We start from the raw sequence: 18,830 nt of genomic DNA, 5'->3' as shown, positions 1-18,830 counted from the left end.
GCTCCCAGTCAGTTTGTTGTTCAAACCACAATGCTCTCAACACGCGCTTCGTGATGGAGTGGAGCTTCTCAACGGAATTCGACTGTGGGTGGTACACTGAGCTGTGTAACAGCTTTACCTTGCACTTTTCGAGAAAGGCTGTTGTCAACGCGCTAGTAAACACGGTGCCCTGATCTGACTGGATTTCCGCCGGAAAACCAACTCGCGCAAATATGGACAGTAGTGCATTGACTATCTCAACTGAGCTGAGTTCTTTAAGTGGCACTGCTTCAGGGAACTTTGTCGCTGTTCAGATCACAGTCAAAATGTGTCTGTACTCCGTGATTGTTACCGGCAAAGGTCCCACTGTATCTATAACGAGCCGTCTAAAAGGCTCCGTAATGATAGGTACCAACTTCAACGGCGCCCTCGATTTGTCCCCTGGTTTGCCCACCTGCTGACAGGTGTCACATGTCCTCACAAAGTGTTCTGCGTCACGAAAACACCCTGGCCAATAGTACTCTTGCAAGAGACGGTCTTTAGTCTTCTTAACTCCTAGGTGTCCGGACCACGAACCTCCATGCAACAAGCGCAACAGATCCTGACGGTAGCACTGAGGCACGATCAGCTGATCGAACTCCACTCCCCTGCGGTCTAGGTAATTCCGGTACAGGACCCCACCTCTTTCCACAGCGCGAGCATTTTTCTTGGCGATACCTTCCTTGACAATGCAGCGTATGTTTTCTAGGCTGCCATCCTTCTTTTGCTCGGCTATCAAAGCCGACCGGCTGACTTTTAGCAACCTATTAAGTCCGTCTGACGTAGGCGCGATGAGCAAATCTGCAGATAGCGCTTCTAACTTTCCCGTGTCGGGCATTTCCTCTCCAGTATCTGGTGCCTTCAGCGCTACAGGCTCAATTTTATTTAGTTCGGACGTGCTCTGAATATCAGCTTGCTGCGCCTCAGACCCTTTCTCACTGTTCGAAAATGTCGACCCCGCAACTACTGCCTTTGCAGCGAGCTCCCGAACTCTCGATCTGGTTAAGGCCTGAATGCTAGCCTCACCAAACAAAAGCCCCTTCTCGCGCCGGAGGTGATCGGACCTGTTCGAAAATAGGTACGGGTACTGGGGGGGCAGCATAGATGACACTGCGGCCTCCATCTCAAGTGCTCCGAAAGGTCCTTCAATAAGCACTTTTGCTACGGGCAGACACACGCTATGAGCTTCCACGGCTTGCTTGATTCGTGCGCACTTGCCCGTGAACATATCGGGTTCTACGTAAGAGGGGTGAACTACATCCATTGTAGCTGCGTAATCACGAAGCACTCGGCACTCTTTCCTGTTCACGAGGAGGTCTCGCATGTAAGGCTTGAGAAGATTCATGTTCTCGTCAGTGCTGCATAGTGGCAAAAACACGACTTTTGTTCTCGTTTCTGGACACTGCGCCGAAAAGTGACCCGGCTTCTGGCATGTATAACACACGCGCGCTTGCTTTGTCTCGAACCGCTTTCTGTGTTCGTCTTCGGCTGCCGCCGTCTCCTTACATTCGGTCGGACTGCTTTCACTCGCATCCGCACTACGTGTGTGTCCCCTTGCTCTCATGGGCGTGAACTTCGGCCTCTCAAACTTGGAGCCAAATTCACCCTTTTGACCGTCCTTAGCTCCGCGAGCCCGACGTGTCACAAACTCCTCGACTAGCTCGGCGGCTTTAGCCACCGTACTAACGTCTGGCCTATCCAAGACCCAGTACCGCACATTCTCAGGTAACCGACTATAAAACTGTTCCAGCCCGAAACACTGTAGAACTTTCTCGTGGTCACCAAACGCTTGCTCTTCTTTGAGCCACTCCTGCATGTTTGACAAAAGCCTGTAGGCAAACTGTATATGACTCACTTATGCCTTTCTCATTTTCCCGAAACTTCCGACGGAACGCCTCCGCTGACAGCCTGTACTTTTTTAGCAGACTCGATTTCACTTGGTCGAAATCCTCTGCCTCCTCTCTCTTCAAGCGAGCGACTACGTCGGCCGCCTCGCCGGGTAACAAAGTGAGCAAGCGCTGTGGCCACGTTTCAGTTTCCCGAGAGAACCCCTGCTTCACGCACATTTGCTCAAAGTTAACCAGGAACAAACCAATGTCCTCTCCAAGCTTAAACGGCCGCATCAGGTCAGTAATTTTGAACGATACTCGTTCTCCTGCACCATGTGCCTGACTTCCATTACGAGCGCGTTCCATCTCTACCTCGAGACGCTTCATTTCCAAAGCGTGTTGACGGTCGCGCTCCTCTTTTTCTTTCTCTTGTTGCTCTCGCTCTTTCTGTTCTTTACGTTCGCGCTCATCTTCCTCTTTCTGTTCTTTACGTTCGCGCTCGTCTTTCTCTTTCTGTTCTTTACGTTCGCCCTCCTGTCTTTTTGCCGTCTCCCTCTCCTCAGTGGTCTCAAGGCATTCCGACAGCTCGTCATCCTCAGCTTCTAACTCAAGAATAGCCCTTAGCAGTTCTGGTTTTCTGAGTTTGTCTGAGACATCCAGACCCAACTCTCTTGCAAGATCCAGCAATTTCGGTTTGCGCAACGACTTCAAATCCATGGCTGCTCTGAATGCTGCTTTCTCTACTGCCTACTATTGTCTTGCCGCAAACTAACCCGGCAGCAACGGCAACCACAATTACTAGCTCTGTTTCTGACACTAACAAAAGCCTGGCAAAACTCAGAAGAAGAAAGTCCCGCACTCGCCAAACCTCGCAGCCAAGAATTCAGCGCAGTCGTTCCGCTGTAGGCAACCAGTCATCACACAGGGCTCGTTGCACTGCTCCCGGATGGTCGTTGTGCTGCTCAGCATACAGTCAACCGCATATCTTCGCTGCTGGCCTCTGTTGTCGCGATCTCACCGCTGGCAGCCAGTTGTTGCAATCCCACCGCTGCCACCAGTTGTTGCAATCTGGGTCGCAAGCCCCAAGGGTAGCGTTGGCCTGGCGGCCTGGGGCACAGCTGGAAGCATCCGAAGGTCCTGGCAAAGGATGAGTCGACTGCTAACAGAACAACTTGTTTTCTAGCATCGCAAAAGAGCGACCGAAGTGGAGAGACGGGAGAGCACGTTACTCGACGGAAGAAATCGGAGCCTCTCCCTTGGCGTCCGGGAGCAGCTGCTTTTATATTCTCGGGGTTGAGAGCAAGAAGGAACGCCTCGATAGAGGCGCACGTGACGGCGGGGCCCGGAAGTGTTGAGACAAGTAGTGACGCACCCGCCGGGCCGGCGCCGGTCAGACCTCCTCGCTTCTCAGTTGGGGAGCTCCTCTCCCCGGCTGCCGCGCTTTGACAAGCGTGGGCACCAACATGTACACACGCACACACGAAGACACGTGGCATTGAAACATGCCTGGACGCGCATGGCAGGAGGCGTTGCGGCAGCGCCGAATGGGCCAAAATGTCCGCCGCTTTGAACGAAGCCTCGGCGTCCTTTGCATCCGCGATGGCTATACCGCGCGTCGTAGGCGAAACGTAACAGCGGCAACAAGAACAATCTATCATCAATGGCTCATACCCCCGTAAGCACTCATACCCCTTTCTGTAAAATGCAATGGCTCATAGCCCTGTGTGGCAGAGGCTGCAAGCACTCAGAAAAGTGAAGCGAACAATGCTTACATTCTTTCTAATCACACATGCAACATATAGAACAGCATGTCAAAATCTTTCGTCGTCAATGGCTCATACTCCCGTAAGCAATGGCTCATACCCCCGTAAGCAAGCAAAAAATGCTATTGCTCATACCTCCTTAAGGCAGACACTACAAGCACTCATCAAAGTGCAGTGAACAGTGCATACATTCTTTGGAATCACGCATACAACATGCATTGTCGGGGATTTCAGTGTGGATGTGTTGGGACTGAAAAAGGAGTAATGTACGCGTTTCATGTTGGAGACATTTCGCTTGTGATTCCACACCGATCTGGCCCAACCGACCACCCAGCAGTGTACGTTCATCAATTTGACATGATCAAAGGTTGTGTCTGCAGTTGATAGTATGCCAATCAGTGTACATCATAGCGACCACAAAGCCATTGTGACTGTTGTTACTTAATGACAATGAGTGATGCAACAAAGTCGTTACCACAAGTTTTCTTACTAAATGTTTACAGCTCCGCTAGTCATCCATCTTTGCAGGGCAGAATGGCCTCGAATTATTTTCCTCAGTTAAATTAGCTTTTTTTTTTCATTGCACGAATGCAAAAAATTTGTAGCCCCTTGTACAAAAAAACTATGTCGGCGACTGTACTTATTTGTACGAAAAATCCCGTTTCAGTATAAAAATATTACAATATAACGAAGCGAAATGGTAACTTTATGGACTTCGGTATATATACATTTAGCTATAGTGTTCTGGAAATGTTTTTATAGTAAAAAATTCTTTTAATGGGACGCTGCTCTGCACTTTTGAAAGAGCTTTGCCAGGGCCTTGAAAGTCCTTGAATATTCTTGGATTTTTGTCTGAGGCAAGTATAAACCCTGCTTTTGGATGCAAGCACGCTATTGTTAAACAAGCAAAGTCACTCACAGAAACACTTAATGGCAAGAGCTGCTCGCAAATTATGTGAACTTCCCCCCAAAATTTCTCGTTGTCAGACATTAATAATGTAAGTAAAAGAGGCCACACTAACGAAACAACAAAAAGAAACGGGTTTGGCAATCCTTTTTTTACCTTGTTCTCTGTACTTCAATAACAAAGGAAAAACCTAAAAAAAGGTATTGCACACAGATAGGCTTTGCATAAGGTGCAATGCCTTAATTTTCTTGTCGAACAAGCCATTGTTGACGTAGATTATCATATGCATTCGGAGCATTTCTGTGTTCCTTCTTGTGGTGGGGGACCTGTCGAGCTTACCATTCTTGTCTGTGGTCGTCCTGTTTTAAGGTTTTCTCTTGCTCTTACTCTTCTTTGAACGTAACCTGGTTGGGTAAACAGCCTCTTAATGTCACAACTACTGCTCTCAATGCAGAGCAAGGTAAGTGCTGCATTAGTTAGCTTCCTAGCACATTATTGCTGCTTACATGTACAGTCGACTCCCGATAATTCGAAGCCGCTTAATTGGAATTTTCGGTTAATTAGAAGTGAAGTGCTGGTCCCGTCAGTTTTGCATGTAATCCTATAGAAGAAATCGCTCGATAATTAGAAGTCCTCATTTAGTAATATTGTTTAATCGGTAGTTAATTTTCAGCCGGGATCCTCGAGGTGACCGCCATTCTTTGGTAGAATGTGCAATTTTTCAAGTGTTGCAACAGTTCCGTGCCCCCTTTGGTGTCATCGCCACCGCAGCCGCCCGCAACGCCATCCTTCTTGGAGCGGCGCGATTATTCCTTGCCACGGCTGCCGTTGCCTCCGCGATCAACTCCGGCAGGAGGCGAAGCGGCTCCCGCCGGAAGCCACGCGCGGCTGCCGCACGTGGTTGGAGCAGATCGCGGAGGCCACGCGGGTGCCATAGGTGCACGCAGCGCTGCATAGTAGCAGTGGCGAGATTGTGCGAGATTATTCTTGCAGCGTGCGCAGCGTATGTCGAGTCCACGACCTACTGTTTAAAGTAGACCTACTGTATAGACCGTTCTTTCGTAGGCGCCGCCATATTGTGAACGCAGTGGCGCCGCCTATGAGCAGCGCCTTACTGGCTTGGGTGAAAGCAGTCTTTTGCATGGCAGGTATACGCTTGGCGGTAGGTTCTGGCGTTTGTTTTCGCGGTCGTGCGGTCTGTTTAGTATGACGTGTGTCGTCTACGTGGTAAACGTTTCTGTGAGACGTGCTGAAGTGGTTTAAGGCGTCATGGCCGGAATTTCTGTTGGCGTTGAGGTGGACGGAATACGCAGCGCGATGTGTGCGTGCATATTTGAGCCTACAATCAGCCTCGGAGATCAATTGTGTATTTCTGAATGTTCCAATCACTAATGTGATCTTATTGCAGTATTATCCTCTATTTCTAAGCTGCGGTTTAGGAGCCATGAAACATACGCGACGATCGTAAGAGCGTGGGTACCGTTCTACAACTGTGGGTACCGTGGGTAGAAGCGTTCAAACTGTTCGCTGCAGGTTACATTGCGTGACTACTTGGTTCGATGGATGAGGTTTTCGCCCCTCAATAAAATATTTTTGGCAAGTAATAGCAGCATACCTTACAGTGTGGATTAAGCTTGTCCAGCAAAGGGACTGTTTACGAACTGCGCAAGCGTGCTAAGCAGTGGTAGGTGCTGGATTACAGATATCTTTGCTCTATATACCGCATGGTCCAAGCTATAAATGTTGTGTGGCGTGACTATGCGAGGTCGTATTGCAGCGTTAGCCCGTTTTCTCTTGCTTTTTCGAGAAAGAGGCTGATAACCGAATTTTTTTTTCGGTTGTGTTCGTTCCGTTCTCTACGACGCACTCACACGTATTACGGAAATTTTGTCCTCAAAAATAGGCATCGCATTCTTTTTATGCGATCCCACTTACATATTATTGCTGTATACAGGCCAAAAACGCAATGCCGAAGCGCACAGCTCACATATGTATCGTGCTGGTTCACCAACCGCAGTGATCTCTGTGTTGAGCAACGCCATCGGCCTCATGCAGGAAGGCTAGCGTAGACATATGGTAATTTGAAGCCTAATAGACTTGAAATGCGCGAGAACGATGCCGGTGCATCACAAATATTTGACAGCGCCTGCCGCTTAAATGTTTCGTGGTTGCCTTAGGTTGGCAGTGCACGAGCATGCGCTCTTATGCTTTATGTTTTACTCCCTACGCCAAGCGATCAGATAGTGAGCAGATTTACCATTTCATGCTGCTAATACAGAGACACCGGTTTTCTTTGTTGAATTAAAACCGATATAAGCAAAATAGTTGGAGTCTGGCACATGTATACTGACCAGTCCTGTTCGATTTAACCAATGAGAGCTAATATAAGGATTCAAGTAATTCGCAGAAGTGAATGGGCCCCAGCCGGGACCTGTGGTCAACGTTGAATCAACTGAAAAATCAAATCAACAGAAGTGTACAGTACCAGAATATTTTAACAGCCAAGATGAACAAGAAACGTGACATACATACTGTATGTTGTGAAATTTTTCAGTATGTTTGTTCCTATGCTACAAACATGGCGATGGCATTACCATGGTGCACAATGACGCCATTTGGTGGTGCCATCATCGCATCTCCGCACAGCCTATGGTGCAGAAGAATAGAACTCGCATAGACTGGCATTAAACTGAATAGTTGATTCACCTCATCTGTATACGACCCAGAACATTCGATTTGCAATCACTTGTTAAAAGTGCTCAAGAAGTGTGTCATTTATCTATGTCAAACATAAGGTGCTTAATACCGTGAACTGTCTAATGAAAGAATCTGAAACTGGGGGATACCATGTACTTGTACGTTTTGTAACTTCTTATGCCGTGCCTTCCTGCTTTATTTAACTGTGCATTATTACCGACTAGCCCAACTAACTACTTTTGTGAGCAATTTAGCGTTATCTTTCACATTGCATGTGAAGAAAGGGGGTTAACCGAGGGGCCCAATTTTTATTAGTCATATGAGAAGCCAACAAACACTGACACCAAGGACAACATAGGGGAAATTACTTGTGCTTAATAAATGGAATATAGAAATGATAAGTTAATGGAAATTAAAGTGGATGAAAAAACAACTTGCCGCAGGTGGGAACCGAACCCACAACCTTCGCATTTCGCTTGCGATGCTCTACCAATTGAGCTACCGCGGCGCAGTTTTCCCATCCACTTTCTTGAGTATTTATGTGTACTAGTGGAACCCTGGGAATGTTAGCCAGCGCCACCACTCACAGACCTTGGCGGCAGACGTGGAACGTCCTTGTTGCCGCAGGCGTCACGAGAATGTGATCTTTTTGGGTGAAGGCAACTGGTCAATAAACCCACATATGCTACCTGAAGGCATCAATGTTGCCGGATTCGAGACCCTCGTTATGTAATAAACGAGAAGAAAGGGGGTTAACCGAGGGGCCCGATTTTTATTAGTCATATCATGAGAAGCCAACAAACACTGACACCAAGGACAACATAAGGGAGATTACTTGTGCTTAATAAATGGAATGTAGAAACAATAAGTTAATGGAAATTAAAGTGGATGAAAAAACAACTTGCTGCATGTAGGAACCGAAACCACAACCTTCGCATTTTGCGAAGGTTGTGGTTTCGAAGGAAGTTGTCAGTGTTTGTTGGCTTCTCATGACATTGCATGTGAGTGTCACATAATTTTTCGAGGTCAACATGCTGCGTCAGTTGTGATATGGCTGTTGGCATAGAGAAGGGTAAGCTGCAGCAGCAAAGGCTGGCTTTCTTTTCAGGTTATGGCTGCATGGTTATGGTCACATCCCTATACCATACCACTTTGTCACTGCCGCATACCACACCTGCCCTCAGTAGACACCTGCATGCATTGGAACTTCAGCACTGCACCGCTGCTATTGAAGTTAGTACAAGGTGCAGCAAAAGTTCTTGTGCTCAAATAAAAACACATAAAGATGGTTGCGATGCACTGTAACAAAAAAAAAAAACATTTACGTTAACCTAATGTGTTATGCAATCAAGGTGTTAAATCAGACCCGAACCAGAACTGCAATTTTGGGTAGAACTAAATCCAAACCCAAATCAATATTTTTGGCATGTGCTTGAACCCGAACTGAACCTAAACTGTCAAAAAACAAACGGTTACTGGTTTTGCACGAGACAGTGCAAGCATATGAGGTGATAATGGATGCTCAATAGCTTGCACAATTGTTCGAATAACTACTTCTTTCAGTCAGCTCACCCTTTCAGCAGATTGTTACACGACTCACGAGTTGGGTTTTATTCTAAAATGGGGATATACAATGGGTACGTGCTGGTAACTACGGCCACCTCAGCTTAGATGCTTGCACTTCTGAAGTCAGCGTTGCCTAGTTGTGTTCAGTGGCTGTTTCAGGGGCTCTGTGGAATCATTTCTGGTGATGCTCCCAGTTTGGCTTTAGGTCAACTTGCTAGTATAACCAGATAAATACAATGAGTGGAAAAGATGATGTCCTCAAGGAGGGATATAAAAGAGTTCATCTTCATAACTTACGCTAATTGTAACACAGTGGTCGCTAATGATTATTATCTTGTCAATTAGCCTTAACTACAGTTGTAAACAGCACGCGAAATCAACTTTCATTACGTACCATGGTTCAACGCACATTCGATACATAGCCAAGCAGATTACAATTGTTCGAATGCGGGGCACAATGCGCAGGTGTTTTACTTCTTTGTTCACCCTTAGACAGCACAAGACTGCATGCCACTTGCAGATGCACAAGAAAGAGTGACGCATGGTTCAGTACAAACCGGCCTTGTTCATTGTTCAGAAGCATCAACGTCCTCACCTGCTTCTCAAAAAGCAGCAAACTGAGCAAAATGTCAAATGCTGGCTTCTTGCTTTGCTACAGACCGGAAGTTTGAGGTCGCCATTTATGTAATACAATGTGAAGTTACGTTGTCTTTGACACCATAGATCACATGACGTAGTTCACTCACCGCCAATCCTGTAGTAAGAACGTGAAGCAGAACTAAAGTTAACTGACTCTGCTGCTGTCAATGTAATGAGTGTGGAAGCTATGCAGACATTACTATGATGCAGGGATTCTGACTAATTACCTCTGTCTTTAATATGTACATCAAAATCACCCTTATCTGTGTAATTCATCCGTAAATTTCTGCCTGCTCTTGATGAAACTTGTGTATGCGCCACGCAGACAGGTCGATAGTATTATGCAGCATATTGTCATGGGGCGAATTAAATTGACTGCGCCAAACCAGTTTGTGAACTGGTTCGGTGTTTATGAACGATTATAAATTTTTATTTCTCCAAACTGGAACAAAATCAGAGTGCATTGAATCCAAACCCAAATCAAACCGGTATTTCTTTCAGTTCGGCACCCTATGTGTAGTCTACATACCTAAATCCAAATCTGCATTTTCGCAAAGTCCACCTTTTTCCCAAATGCAAGCTTTGAGTCATTTTGGAAATGCATTGATAGTGGAATGGGTGTAGTCTTCGTCAAATTCACTCAATGCTTTTTTCAGTGCCCGACAAAGAGAACCCGAATTGTGGTGAGAAGTAGAGCAGGCTGTGCTTTCTAACACAGACCAGACTAAGTAGTCAAAAGGGGTTGAGATCCGAGCTGTTCGGGGGCCATTCTTCACCAGAAATGAAATCAGGGAAGCTTTTCATGCACCATTGTTGCACCACCTTTGCCTTGTGAGCAGTACTGGAATCCTGCTGATACATCCACTGACGGTTTCCAAACTGTGACTCAGCCCAAGGCAGAACCTCCTTCTTCAGGACATCTTCCATATTAGATTGTGCATTTTGCATTTGCTCCCTGCTCCAAAAAAACCAGTGGGATATTACCATCAGAAGTGATTTCCCGCACAACCATCACTCATTGAGGGTGAGAAACTCTTGAGGCAATCCTTCAACTGATGTTTGCTTCTTTGCAGTTTCCTGTCAATACCTTATCATTTTGGTGGTTTAAGAATTGCTCGATATTGCTTGATAAGAATCGCTCATCTGTGAAGAGAATGCTGCGATAGTGGCGATGCTGCATTCCATTGTGGCTCGCAAATCTGCGCTTCTAGTTATCCTAAGAGCAAAAGTATGCATTTGCATATCAGGAGTTGAAAAAAAAATTGCGCATAATAACAGCAACTTAAAAACAGTGTGAAATAATCAAGGCAGACTTTTTTACAACTGATTTTTGGAGAATGCAGGAACTTAAACCACACCTTGTACATGACCTCAAGGTTTTATGGGTAGAATTTAGAAGCTTTCTTTCCGTTCAGCAGTGTTTATGGGTAAGCATTATATGCAAATGTGGTTGACAGCAAGCACTGATGTGTTGTGAATTCAGCTGTGGGCGGCATGCAATACTATACAGCCACACCATGCGTATATAACAAAAACATTCAAATCCAAGAACTAGTGCAAGATAACCCTGTTAGCACTGAATGTCAATCTTTTATTTACTCATAATAGTATCTTGTTTGAGCTCATTCCTGTCATGAGCTTTCTTTTTTCTCATAGTAACTGCTTAATTGTGTAAGAAATAGAGGCTGGCAGGGATTCTTGAGTGCCGGCACTGTATATAAGTTGGAAGCTTACAAGTCATTATTTATGTGACTAGAGTTGTTGCAGTCCTGCCTAACCTTTGAAGGTGTAAGGCTGAGTAAGAAGTCTTCTCTTTGCTCTCTGTAGTTTAAAACCACTTTAAGTGCTGCAATGAACGGAACACACACTGTTTTAAACATTCAGAAATTCTAGAACTGTCAAGGAATTTTGCAGTTCCCCCCCAAAAAAAGTCAAGGCAGGAATAGGGAATTTTTACACCAGTTGCTCTTTGTTAGGGAAATTGATTCACAATCAAGATACTTTGGAAATTGGCATCTAGGTTCGGTGCCTTGGTTTCGGGAATGCCCAGTCTGGCCAGCTGGCTAGGGTATGCGAGGTGCACTGCTTGTTTTATGACTGAATCATGCATGAATAAATAGCAATGCTATGGATTTTCATCGAAGTGCAACTGAAAAATTAACGGAAAATCTGCAATGACAAGAAAATATGAAAATGCTACCGTGCTATTGTTTTGTGCATGACGTCCAATGTATCTACAACTCTCTGCAAGGAAACCATTATAAGTTATTGACTGATGCAATAACCTTATTATTTACAAGCTACTCTTTTGCATGGTCCAGAAATAATTATGCTATGGTTTGTCAGTGAATTTTCACTGAAACATTCAGGGAAAGCCTGCAATAATGAACAGATATGAAGATGCTAGTTCGCTGGGCTTCTTAGTCAAGCAATGCTTGCAGTCACGTGCTCAACAGGTTAGCCTAACCTAGCCTAACCTTACTTGGCACTGTTGAGCATAACAAAGGAGTGTTGCAATGTTGCTGCAGACAAGTGATGTGGCACATAATGCGAGAACACAAGGAAGAGATGTGAACTAGCTGGCACCAATGTTGTTTTGCTGAGCCCCAATTCTGTTACTCTGGCAGAAGCAGTAAAAATAGACCGTGGACAGCCATTGCAGGCCAAACTTAAAATAGCGAAGGGGAGGGGCTGGGAAGGATGTGTTTATTTAAAGGACAAAGACAGGGCAAGGAAATGATGACATGAGCGATAACATCAAACTGTTTTGTTCAGCACATAAACCTACAGATACATAAACAAAGAATCGATATACACGGATGATAACTGACATTCACAAAGGCTTGTTGGGGTTTTCTCATTGTTCATTCATCAGTCACTCAGTTCCTTGTTATCATTTGTGCATGCGATTTCTTTGTGTATGTATTTGTTGGGTTGTGTCCTGAACAAATTACAGCCAAATCTCTACATAACGAATCACGCGGGACCGCCAAAAATCATTCATTATTTTGAAATATTGTTGTAATTAAAAACTTGCGGTTATAAGCCTGGTAGACAAACCTAGGAATGAAAATGCCATACCTTGGAAGGAGGGATGGTAAGCCAGAAAAGATGCAAACACGAAAGGTGGGTGATGCGGCTGCTTTGAGGTTCCCGCACCAGCTCTCACCATTTTGCCATGAATGGCATTCTATCCGGCTTAGTGAGTTCTTTATCGATAACAATAAGGTTGTATTAAATTTTTAAAAAGCCAAAGGCACCACTTAGCAAGTTTTGAGAACTTCCGCTGAGTCACGGCATCCAAAAATATGGCAGTACGTCACATTGACATACCAGCACTGGGTTTTCGGTATAAAATAAGAAAATGGAAGTGTGGCCTTCATTCTTTCTTTTCTAACCAACCTCTTCTACAAAATAGTGTAGTTAGTGTCTTTCTTGAAAGAATACTTAGTTTAGTCTAAACTGATTTAGTGTTTTTTTTATCTTTAGTTTTTCTTTAAGAACACAAAAATGTTTTATGGGTTTTTTCACATTATTTCTTGTCCTGTGTGTTGCCCAATATAGAATAGTATTTAATGGTTCAATATATAAAGAGCTATATTGCATTTCTCATACAGTTTCATTGTGAGCATTGCAATTGCACTGAGGTTAGTATGGCTCTCGTGGCTAAACCTCCGCCACAGAATTGACTTAATATTTTTATAACAGACATTTTATGTGAAGCAAGAAAAGGGCACCTCCTACTGAAGGAACTGAGATTAGATGTCTTAAAAATTTGGTGGACACTTAACCTTAACGTGGCCTTAACGTGGCCTTTAAAAGTGGAATGTGATAGCATTCAAAGATCCCCGACTGCTTCTCACGCTTCCCAGCAACTGGAGCTTGTGTAGGCGTAATGCTTACTGGGAAACACTTGCCATGAATGCAATGCATGGAGGCGGGCTTTTTCGTAGAAACACTGCCTCCTGTGTGGGCTGCAATGCGATGGAAGCATCGCGGAGGTATGACACTGGAGATATTACAAGGAACCGGGCGGTGCGCCGCTCCGTGGCCCCCAAGACATCTGGGTGCCGGCACACGCTAATGATGGACGCGGTGGCTGGTATGTGAATGGTAGAAATGCTGGAAAAGGGGTTTGTTTGAGTTTTCACGTAACGGAATTATGTTTTCTCGTATAGTCAAATTACAATCCCAGAGCTATTTATGTCTGTAGGTTTGTGTAAGTCATAGTTTACGATTTTTCCGCATATTGTAGCTTTAGAAATTCAATTAGTTCAACGAATTCATTACGCCACATGAATAGCCTGGGTATGTGTGGTAAGAAAATCATTCTGTCGATGCGACGTCCAACGCCGGATTTTCTGCGACGTGGGCTCCTTAACACTTTTGCTTTAATATGCATGCCTATCTGGCTTGAAATTTATGTGTCTAACTGCAACACACTTGCACTGTTGCTGTACTTTTTTGCTGTCCCCTGCTACTTTTGTTCAGAGACAACTTTACAACTTTTTTGTCCACTAACTTGACAGAAATAAAGCCTATGCAGCATGTTGAATGTAAGTCTTGCTCACAAGTTTGGGTAATTTACGGTGGTGCCGCCGTATTTCTGTGACGTCATGTGAAGCAGCATGTGTGTAGCTGCTTAATAAATTAGCAAGTGAAACACTGACGTTTCATGGTGCTCACTTATTTCTCTCCCAAAATCCCTCCCCTTTCTTATCCTTTCTGAGCTTTAAAAGTGAAGTCGCTCTTCAAAGTCCTTTGCCAAGAAGCGTTGCGTTTTGGTGACGTAATTTCTTTTTTCTCGTTAAATTTGTTCTGCAGCCGCGTGCAGTCGCGCATCGTTTACGCGGAACCCGGATATTCCAATTGCTATCCTCGCCCGAGAACTGCTCGTGCTTGCGCAAAGGGATCTGTCTGCACGGCAGTGTCCAATTACCGACCGCTCCCGCCGCCGCTATCGATACCACATATTATGTGACGGCCCGTGCCCTTGCGATTCCACGCACGCACGTTGTTGCCGCTGCTGCTGCTTCCGCACTCGCATCTATTCATTCGCGCGCGCAGCCTGGCATCAAACGTCGCTGATGCCGCATCGGTCTCGCGGCCTTGAGGCGCGACTAGGCCGTCTGGCTCTGCGAAGGTTGCGCATGACGAAGGTGCGCGTGACAGAAAAGCGGCAAAGGGGCGGGGGGGGGGGGCGGAGGGTCCAGACGGAACGAAACAACAGTTAAAATAGTAGTACGGAGGGGGCGGGGGGGGGAGCGGGGAAGTCGGCGAAAGAAGACATGCGGTCCCCAGATAATAGCTCAAAGACGCGGCGCGGCGAGCCGGAAAGCCGAACCCGGCGTCGCGCGACATCGCTCACTCACATCGGCAGCGGGAGGCCGGCCGGCCGGCTCGCGTATGTATCAAGCACAGCTCTGCACTTGCGCGGGCTCTTGCTGCGGCGGCGTCCTAAATGTCGTCTGCCCCACATTGTACTCCGCGCTGAACCCGGAACAACCGGCCATCTCGTTATCTGCCCGGTTTATCAGAGACGACGAGCGAGGGGTGTCTGGTTGGAGTCGGCCGATATTGCTATTTCTGTCTACGCACTACCGTTTGTTTGTTTGACTTTCTCCTTAATTTCACTATCTTGTTTTCGAGGGTTTGGGCGACGCGTCTCGCGCGGCGTAGCAGCGGCAGTGTTGATATCGCGGCTAAGCGGTGCGCAGTTTCGCTCTGCTGCAGCCCGAAAAGCTTGCGAAAATTTGGCATCACTTTTTATTTCCGCAAGTCCGAGTGGCGTTTCGTTAACCTCTCAGCTAAAACAAGCAAACTGTAGAATAATGTGAATGATGGTTGAAGTTCCAGTACCACTTTTGTGTGTGTTCAGGTAAGAGAACTAGTTTGCTTTATGTATCCACTTTCTTTGAATGTTGAATGCTCGGATGACTGGTACATGGCTTGTGTTTTGTGTTTGTAGCGAATTTTAGGTGACTGTTTCCGATTTTTTTTTTTCAGTGAAGCGGAAACACCTGGAGAATGTGCCTGAGCGCATGACTGAATCTGAATTCTGGACGCGGTTCTTCCAGTCCCATTACTTTCACCGAGACAGGCTCCACACAGGCACACGAGACTTGTTTTCGGACTGTGCTCGCAGCGACGATAAAGGTGTGTAGTTCCGAAAGTTTCTTTTTCTTTCTTAATCAGAACAGTGCAACTAAACGCTTGCAAAAATGGAATATTCTTGCTGACGTGCATTAATGAAAAGGAAGATATGAGGTTATGATGATAGGTGATCATGATCACCATCGTGATAGGTGGATTATTTTTGAAATGCTTCAAGTGCATTCACTAAATTTCAGACTGGCAATTAAGAACATACTGAGAGCATGTATCAAGGGCCCTTGGTAACATTCGGGCATTTTTTCTTGTCATATACATGAGTGAGGAAGAGCGTACGTGTTAAGTACAAGTCTGTTTTGCTCTGAACCAAAAAGAAATTAATATTTTTGTTTACTACTTTGTGTGCAAAGCCTGTTCCTTCTGGAAGAGCCTAAAATGGAAGTTTAGGCGTTAAATATGGTTTCGAAGAATCATAACAAAATTTGTTCAGAAGAAACTTCATAGCTACCTGAAAGTAGCATAAATTCACAATACAAGGGTCTGTGTACCCTTCTCTGATACGTGCATGCATAACTAAAGCTCATCAGTCCATTCTGTGTTAGCTTTGCTGTTATTGACATTGAGTCATGCTATAATCTGTGTTTTGCGGCTTATTATTTTAATGTTTTTTCTTTTTGCACAGGTTGGTTGTGTTCACTGTTTGCTATTTGTACATTGGTATTCTAGATATACAGGAGGCTATTGCAAAAGGATTCCGTGATCCCTTTGTCGACATCTCATCTTTCCAAGACATCGAATCATTTAATGTGAGTCTGTATTTTGTGTATCTGTGGTCTCCTGTGTTTCAGAGCTTCGTTTTAAATAACTTCTCAGCCTTGTTTGGAAAGGGAGTGGTGTTAGATTGCAGGCATAGAATGTATCAGAATGCAGTTATACCTTCTGGAGTCTATACTGTAGTCTGCAACCAGTGTATTGTCCTTGGGGACAGATTTTGGTCTAAGTAATGAGGGCGTGGAGTGAAGAGCATTGTGCAGTTCAGTAACGTTGAGTGTACATTTCCATTGCTTTTTTGGCAGTTGGGAAGCTTGCCTTCCTTTTTTTTCATTACTAATACAGTGCTCTACTCTCCTATTTTTGGTTATCTTTTCGTTGTGTGTTAACGTAATTGTCTTGTCATAAAGCTTAGTCAGCTTTATGTTTTCTTGTTGACCTTGTTCCATTTGTAAGGTTCCACTTGCTTTCTTATGTACAGCATTGGGGTGTAGGGCTGCGTTTTCCCTGATTAGCTGAGCAAGTGATTATGATTTAATTATCAAAGCATTGCTTTGTTTGAGACTTAGATTGCCTCTTAGTACCTTTTATTTCTAACTGTGCCTTGCTTATTGTGATATCTCAGTGTCATGTACGGCACCACTCTAACGTTGACAGAAAACAATTTTTTTTTACTGAAGAAAACTCTGCTGGCATGTGACAGCTCTGGGTAATACCATTATTTGGTAGGCAGTGCATACATTGTTGGTCTCTCAACCTCTTGTGTGTGTTTGCTGTGTTGTCTACAAGCCAGTAGGCCCAATACTCTCATACACTGTTCTTTGCTTCTTCTCACCATGTCTCTCAGGAATGCAGCCGTCTGTAGCATTTATAAAACAGTCTTAACATGATGAGGACTTGGTCCAGCATATTACAATATATTTTAAAAGGCATGCAGAATTGATGCCAATATGCAGCATATTAGACACTCAAAATATGCCATTTGCAGTGGTAAAAAGCAGCAGTGCTATGGCCCAGTAGTACAAAATGCCACTTTTGAAACTTGGAGAAATAGGGTTTGAATACTAGCGCCATCAGTTTCTTATCGGATCACTTGTTAAATCAACGAGTTTCACACCATCTGAATAAATTATGCACTAGGCACAAGCTATGTACATAAAGCATATATTACACTCATTTGAAAGCTTGATAAATAAAAGAAAATAATGGGCTTGTTTCAGAACATTGCATTGTGCTTAATTTGCGCTGTGCTCCAGCATACCTGCCATTTTAGGCAGGGGCAAGTGAAGGTTTGAATTCAGTCTCCACTCCATTAAAGTCACCAAACCAAGATATACTATAGATGTTAGCGTGCTGCTAATGGTATACCTGCTGTGTTAGTCCAGTGGCTACGGTATTCTGATGCTGAGTGCCCGGTTGTGGGTTTGACTTCTGGCTGTGTCAGCTGCATTCTTATGGGGACAGAATGCAAGAAACCCCATATACTGAGATTTAGGTGCAGCTTAAAGAATCTGAAGTGGTCGAAATTAATTCGTAGCCCACTGTGGCTGTGCCCTAATACTCGCTGTAGGTGGCTAAATGGACAGCTAAGCGATCGGCAACCATCTTCAGCCTTGTTCTAATTCTGACTAAGCTAGCAAAAGAGACGGCTTCACTAAAATAGCGTTGAAGACAAAAGCGATGAAGACTACTTTGCTGTCCAAACAAAGTTACAGCTGAGCGGGAGGCTTGGAAACTTGATGAGAAGTTTGTTCTGCTCACAGAAAAACGCAGTCACACGCTTTTATGCATTTAATGTGAGCTCTGTTGTTTTTCATAGGTTTGCACCTGCAAAGCGTTAAACTACAACAATTATATGTGCATTTCTTAGCTTTTCTTAGTCGACGCGAGGTGGCATAATGTCGCAGGGACATCTTCTAGACAGTTCCAGATGAATTTCATGACAAGGGCTCGAAGCTGTTTTCTTAGCTGTTAGTGTAGACTGTCTCCAATGATGGCCAGAATCGCAGCACACCCTACGATGCATCATCAGTGTTGTTTTGAGACATTAAACTCCATAATTTCACTTTGACTTTTCACTAGTGTTACATTGATGCAAGTAAGAAATGACATGTACACTGAATGACTGCTTTTCAACCTCTTGTGCATACCAGGAACGAGACCTGCCAGGGTCGGTGGCATATGCAGGGAGTGTAGCGAATCACTCTATGATTCGTAGATTTAACCATCACTCCATGATGGTGCTACGTGCTTGCGGTGATGACAAGGATGCCCCTGTGGAAACTTCCCAAGAAGAAAACCCTGTTGCTCTTAAGCACGTAAGTGTATGCATGCAGAGGTTTCTGGGTAAAATGTTCATAAGAATAATTAGCTCCACCAGACAAGTAATTCTGTCAACACGATTATTTTCTGGTTAGTATGCTGCTTCAGCGAAGCTAGGTTCTGCCTAGCATAAACCCATTTTTCCGTGCCCTAAGTTTTGCTACAATGAGAGAATGTAGTTGACAGAAAATGTTGACATCCTGAAAA

At 44.9% G+C, this 18,830-nt stretch overlaps 1 protein-coding gene across 1 annotated transcript in view; it reads left to right on the top strand.

The window, feature by feature from the left end:
* Tfb1 (transcription factor B1) overlaps positions 1-18,830 on the top strand; it is a 49,105-nt gene that overhangs the window by 14,068 nt on the left and 16,207 nt on the right. Inside the window, exons 5-7 of the mRNA XM_065431061.1 lie at positions 15,426-15,575; positions 16,257-16,336; positions 18,455-18,619. Of these exons, the coding sequence (XP_065287133.1) occupies positions 15,426-15,575; positions 16,257-16,336; positions 18,455-18,619 (395 nt within the window). The remainder of the gene's footprint in view (positions 1-15,425; positions 15,576-16,256; positions 16,337-18,454; positions 18,620-18,830) is intronic.

This window comes from Dermacentor albipictus, chromosome 3 (assembly GCF_038994185.2).
Source record: "Dermacentor albipictus isolate Rhodes 1998 colony chromosome 3, USDA_Dalb.pri_finalv2, whole genome shotgun sequence".
Taxonomy (NCBI): domain Eukaryota; kingdom Metazoa; phylum Arthropoda; class Arachnida; order Ixodida; family Ixodidae; genus Dermacentor; species Dermacentor albipictus.
Note: the sequence above shows the minus strand (reverse complement) of the source record. Positions and strands in the feature narration are given on the sequence as shown.